Source organism: Oryzias melastigma, linkage group LG5 (assembly GCF_002922805.2).
Source record: "Oryzias melastigma strain HK-1 linkage group LG5, ASM292280v2, whole genome shotgun sequence".
NCBI lineage: Eukaryota > Metazoa > Chordata > Actinopteri > Beloniformes > Adrianichthyidae > Oryzias > Oryzias melastigma.
In genome coordinates, this window is record NC_050516.1 from 19498215 (window position 1) to 19504661 (window position 6447).

The 6447-nt window shown below is 38.9% G+C and overlaps 1 protein-coding gene across 2 annotated transcripts in view; it reads left to right on the forward strand.

Annotated features, from left to right (window-relative positions):
- Nucleotides 1–6131, forward strand: part of phc2b (polyhomeotic homolog 2b (Drosophila)) — a 29305-nt gene extending 23174 nt beyond the window's left edge. For both annotated transcript variants that reach the window (XM_024271268.2, XM_024271269.2), the window contains exons 10-15: nucleotides 1769–1983; nucleotides 2580–2709; nucleotides 3963–4065; nucleotides 4149–4263; nucleotides 5000–5318; nucleotides 5423–6131. In XM_024271268.2, the coding sequence (XP_024127036.1) occupies nucleotides 1769–1983; nucleotides 2580–2709; nucleotides 3963–4065; nucleotides 4149–4263; nucleotides 5000–5318; nucleotides 5423–5577 (1037 nt within the window). In that variant the 3' untranslated portion in view covers nucleotides 5578–6131. The remainder of the gene's footprint in view (nucleotides 1–1768; nucleotides 1984–2579; nucleotides 2710–3962; nucleotides 4066–4148; nucleotides 4264–4999; nucleotides 5319–5422) is intronic.
- Nucleotides 6132–6447: the final 316 nt, after the last annotated feature.

Genomic DNA, 6447 nt, shown 5'->3' on the forward strand with positions numbered 1-6447 from the left:
CTTCCTTATAAATGTGTAAACAGGAAGAATCTTGCATCTCATTTAAATATTTGACTTTTTATTAGTTTACTTTTAATGGGAGGGGCTTAACTAAAACTTAGTAAATTACGTTAAATAGTTTTTTTTAATTATCCTCTCAGTCTGGTGTCTGCTGGGATGCAGCGTTTCAGTTAGTGTCGCGTGAAGCAGCCGTTTCCCGCCCCGCTAAAACCGAGTGTTTTCTGACCGCTGTCGGCGCGGGAAAGCTGGTCGCTGGACTCAGAAACGGGAGATATTGTAAGCGACGGGCAGGGAGCTAGCGGCTCGGGCTCTCGGCTGAAGCGGACTCATCTGTGGCCGCTCTCACGCCGCCCTGCCGTGGGAGGAAGCGTGGAAGGCGGGAGGAGGGAGGCGGGTCCTGCCCCAGGCCGTTCGTTTACGGGCTGCGGCTTTAAGACGCGGTGGGCGCACGCGGCGGCTGACCGAGTCCGTGTCAGTAGGACAACAAAAAGCGCATGTTTGGTGTCTGAGCGAGGTGGAAGTTGCGCGGTAAGTAACGCTGATGGCTTTTACAGGACAGACCATGTATGCTCTCCCTCTTCTGACAAGTAAAGACGAGGAAGCGTTTAAAGGGTCGTTTCATCGCTGTCGCTGTTGTCCTTTAGAAACGGTGTTTCAACCAGGGACGGTCCAAAGTTTTACTCTTTCGGGGGGCTCAGCCCCTCAGTGATTAAGTTATTTTATACTTTAAATTTGAGGGGGAATTTTTTTTCTAATTTGAAAAATAAATCTTTATTTTCGCTTTTATCTAGTTAATTTAATCAATGTGATGTCAGTCATTTACTCACTACATATATACAAAAAAGTGCTTTTTTTTGGCAAAATGAACTTCAATATGCTGTAAAACAACATAAAATGCATGTTTGTTTAAAAAAAAATCACAAATTTATAAAATGTAAGTCCTTGTTTTCTTTAGCAAAAGAAAAAAACACCCAGTCTTGACATTTTTGGCTTCTTCCTCATGTTTTTCCTCTGTCTTGTCCACCATCTATCATGTTTTCTTCATCTTCAGATTGACAAACAATTCCAAACTCGTCAAATAGTAAATAGTCCAATGGCAGAGACGGATTCCTGTTTATAAGAAATTAAGAGTTTGTTCATTTAAAACATGGGAGAATGCACAAAAGAAGATTGACCATGTGAACAGACATATGTATTGTGCCAGGTTATAATGGGTGTAGCTAATTTATGCTTTAAAATGACTGAAAAAAGCAAAGTAACCATATATGTTAGATAACTTGCATGGCTTATGATGTTTTTAAACTTAGTAAACATCTAGCATCATTTCATTGAAATGTACACTGGCCCCAGCCATGTAATAAACATGTAAAAGACGCTGTATTTAAGGTAAACCAATAAAGGTCATTACAAATGGACCAAATACAAATATTTCTTTAATAAAGGTAACTTATCCCACATAAACTGTCCACACATTGTTTTAAGCTCTTGGCTTCAACTATCTTTTATCTTAAAAATTGTTGGCGCATAGAATTTTCTAGTACATATATATCATAAAGTCTGATCCAGTTTATTTTCACTTATGCTCAAGTTCGCCTTGTTCTCTCAGATGACAGAAATTTTATATTCGGGTAAAAGAATATTCAAGAGTTTTAGTTCATGTCATTAAAATCACAAACCTTTATGTTTATTTATTTTAAAAAGTTATGTCATAACCCTCGTAATTTATCTCAAAATATGATGCATTTGATGTCTGTGTTCCTCTGGTTAGGATCCAATTCTGCAAAGAGACCAAGTGCAGCGACAGCAGGGTCCCCAACTCCCACCATGACTTCAGGAAACGAGAGTGAGGCGCCCACCGTGATGGGCAGCACGCCACAGAATGGAGAGAACAAGCCGCCACAGGCCATCGTCAAGCCTCAGGTCCTCACACATGTAATCGAAGGGTTCGTCATCCAGGAGGGAGCAGAGCCGTTCCCCGTATGTGTGAGTAGCCGAGGAACATTAGGCAACCCCGAACCGACGATGATCTCTGGTGATCATACCTGCAGGGAGCTGACAGCAGGCAAACTCAAACCTGCTGTTGCTGCTTGTAGTGACAGCGTGCCGCATGTATCCGTCATTAGTTTCAGGGAGGGGGCACTTCCTGATAGAATACACATCAGTGGAGATATAGATGCAACACATAATCCTAATCTTTTCTAAAACTGATGCACTTTTCTTTCATTTGCACTTCACATCCCTTTTCATTCCTAGAAGATCTTTATATCTCAGCATCTCAAGAGCAGTAACACTTGGGCTGTCTGCCTCCTGCTGGACAGTTAATGTAAATACTCATCAATTCTGAATGTACACATGATAGTCCTAAAAACATATTTTTCCGTAATTATATTTGTTTGTTGTTTAATTTCTTTGTTGAATAGTTGTATGTTATTTAGTACTTTTTAAAATCACATCATTAGCTGAAAAGTTTTATGATGAACTAAGTAGTAAAAAAAGAAAACCTTTGAAGTTTTTTAATCAGAAATACTAGCCCTTTGTTGTAGTTTTAACACTTTGTTTCCTTTCCAAACTGGATCCAGGTGGAGCGTTTGCCCATTCTCATTGACAGTCCAAAGAAACTGGATCATCAGCTGTCCTCAGATCCTGACAAAACTCCAGTCAGCAACGCTGCAAACACAGACTCTGAGCCCGAGGATGTAAACCAGCCGGGTGAGACCAAACACATTGACTTCACCTATTCATTTGTTTATTTTTGGTTTATTATTTTTTATTTATTAGGGCTTTATAGCAAAAAAAATGTTTCCAAAAAACCAAACGAGTTCAAAGATGGATCTTAGTGTTACATCAACATGAGTTTATTGCTATTTATTTGTATGTATCTTATTATAATAGATAATCTGTGAGATCTTAACAACTTTAATGTTAGGTGATCTGCTGCACTAGTGCACACTAGGGAGGTGTGTATCGATTCTGTCACTTTGACATGGACTGGTTAATATTTTAGAGCCGATATCTCTTTAAATATTACAATACCACTGTTTATTCTAAATGTGCAATTAGTTTGGTTTTTTTTTGCTCCTGGGAGTTTTAACAATTAAATATTTGTGCAAAAACTCTCTCAGATGTTGTCTTTCATGTCATGGGATTTTAGCAGCCTATTAGCTCTCTTTACTCAAGACAAGCTCTTCCTAGGTTCTGTTCACAGCAGCTGGATATTTGAGAGAGAAAATTGAGCATTATTTGTTGTTTCTTTTTCACCCGCGGCTAAAGGTGTTACCATGTTCTCCATCTGCAGTAAATAGCATCACCGGCAATCACTATAAACATTTAAGAGCAACACATCCTCGCTGTGAAAATAAGCTGCAAGCCTCAAAGTCCCCTCCACCCCCTGGTGTCTGTCAGGAGACACTGCAGGAGAGTTTCAGAAACAGACAGAGCTGGTGACAGTTCTTCAACTTTAAGTGGAATAACTGCCACCTGTTGTGTTAAAATTTGAATGTACCCCTATTTTTATAAAACCGCTTCAAATGTGTAAAATGAAGTCACATTCATCACTCTTTCCTTGAGTTGACAAACATAAATGTTCATATTATTGTAGTGTTCTATATGTATAAAAATAAAACATTGATTAGTTTCTAGAATATAATAAATTGTGATAAAAATAGTTTAATTGGTCATAAATCAAATATTTTTAGATTAATATGTTTAAATGACTGGCAATTTGATAATTGTTGTGGAATGTGGGAAAAAATAATCTAGTTTAAAAAATAATAATAAAGAGATTATAAATTAGTGGTATTGTGTTAAAAAGCAAAATGTTGGAACAGACTTTGGAATTTTATTTTGATATTCCTGTCTACATTTTTATGTATTTTCTTTTGTTTTTTTCTTTTTTGCTGATTAATTTCATTATAAAGAGTGAGCATCAGTAGTTTATGCTGCCACTTTTCTTCCCACTGCAGAGAAAGAAGAACCCAAGCTGACCTGTGAATACTGCGGCTGGGTAGACTTTGCCTACAGGTTCAAAGGCTCCAAACGCTTCTGTTCTGTGGTTTGTGCCAAAAGGCAAGTTCCCTTCTTTTTTTGCATATTATTTTTTTAAATACACATTGAAATGTGCATTCTCAGTGTGGCTGCGTCGTTCACAGGTATAATGTCGGCTGCACAAAGAGGATTGGACTTTTTCGTCCAGAAAGGAACAAACCGGCTAATCGCTGGCGTCGGAGACCCCAGGGTCGGCCAAGTGTAGAGGCCAAAAAGCAGGTAAAGAGACACTTTCTATTTATTCGATTTATTTTTAGATCATCAGCTGTTTCTTCTGTGTTTAATTTGCTCTCTTTTTGATTGTTTTGACCAAAAATAATGTAGGTAGTTGGGTTCTTTTCTACTTACCTTCATTGTAGTTTGATATATTGAGTCCAGTTGTGCAGCAGCTGAATGTGTAATTGGTATCAATGTGTAGAAACAAATAAAATTACTTAATTTAAAAGCTGAGTACTTAATAAAATCTATCCAAGACTCCACTCTGGAGGGGAGTTTGCCCAAGAAGCAAAAATGGTTTCTAGAAAAAAAAAATATCCCAGATGTTCAGCTTTAGTCAGTCTAAGCTCATGCTTTTTCTCCAGAACTAAGCAAAGTTAAACCGGTCCAAGTGACGTATCAGAACTTGTTTTGATATTTCATTAAGGAACAATCAAATTGATTTTATGAGCTTGTAAGTCATTTATTTTATTAGTTCTCTGCATACGGATGAACCTGTTTTCCCCATTAACCATATATAGAGAACTGGACAGAGTGAGTGTGACGTCACCCATAGAAAACTACTTGCTCCCAGTTCCAAATTAAGTCAATTTTAGGCGCCATTTTTATAAAAGACCTGGTTGCATGGAATTTGTATTTGGAATACGAGGGGTCATTTAGTCCACTTTTCACATACAATCAGTGGTTTTCCCAAAATATTTTCTAATGAAGTCTCTCCTGTTTTTTGTTTTTTTTGCAGAAACTTTCCCCCTTACAGCAGAACCAGGGTGGCTCAGTATCCTCCCCACACGCCTCTCAGCCCAGTCAGGAGGAGTCCAGCCCGTGTTCAGACATGTCCAGCTACGAAGAGCCGCAGTCTCCTTTGTCAGTTGCCAGCTCAGGACCCCTTGCACCCGCTCCAGTCTCCGCTCAGGTCCCTGTCCGTCAGCCAAGCAGGGCCTTGGACCAGGAGGGCGTCTCTGGGAGAGATGCCCCGTCGCTCTGTGAACGCTTTCTACCCAGCGACCCCACCAAGTGGAACGTGGAGGAAGTTTACGAGTTCATCCGCTCGCTGCCAGGTCGAGACCTTTTTATCTTACAGGAGCAAAAAGAGAGCCTGACATATGTGTGACATTTTGTGCAGGAATCCTGTTTTTATTGTATTCTTGTTCTCTCCATGCAGGCTGTCAGGAAATTGCAGATGAGTTTCGCTCTCAAGAGATCGATGGACAGGCTTTGCTCTTATTGAAGGAGGACCACTTGATGAGCACCATGAACATTAAGCTGGGACCAGCACTTAAGATCTTTGCACGCATCAACATGCTCAAAGACTCATAGCAAGAACCTCTCTGTTTGTATAGATTGTAGCACTGACAGCACACATTACTAACTGCACTACAGCCTTTCATTTTTGGACTTCTTTCCCTTCAATTTGACTTGAACCTCCAAGTGCATTGCCTTTTCTGCGTGCCATCTCTGGCTTGGAAAAACCATCATACATGTAAACATCTGTATTCAGTTTAAACGTGGAGCTCTGTTAAAGGGCAGAGTTCTGAGGGCTTCGACTGATTATTTGTGCCTGTGCTGGGTCACACCGCATCACAGTTGGTGCTGATTTAGCTCAGAACACAAGTGACGTCTGAATTTATTATTGGCGTTTTGGAGCGCTTTTCTTGGCGTGCGAATGATGGGGAGATGGCTGCTGGGAGCACAAGATGGCACTCATTAATTGACTCATTTTTATTCAGTGTACGATCCTTTCCCTTTCACTCTAATATCTTCCTAATAAGACTTAAACAAAAAGCTTAAAAGCAGAGACACTATTCAGGCAGCTTCTTTAGACTTTTTTTTTTTACTTTCAGTTGCCAATTTTATCCTGTATATTTAAACTGCTTACAATATTTTTTGAAAAGAAAGTTAAAGATGACATTAATTTACCGTCCTAATTTGAGAAAAGGACACTAATTTACCCCAAGGTTTCCACTGTTTTATCTACTTTTCTCCAATTAAATTGTAACCCGATGTTGCATTTATAAAACACAAAGGTTTATATGTACATAGCAGTTGAAGTAATGGGCAAGGGATCTAACTGTTTTTCTGTAACTTATCTTTTTTATTTTTAAATAGAAGTATAAATTTACAAAATACTTTAAAAAATATGCAAATGTATGAAACATTGGGATTTTTAAAGATTGTGTTTTTTGGTGT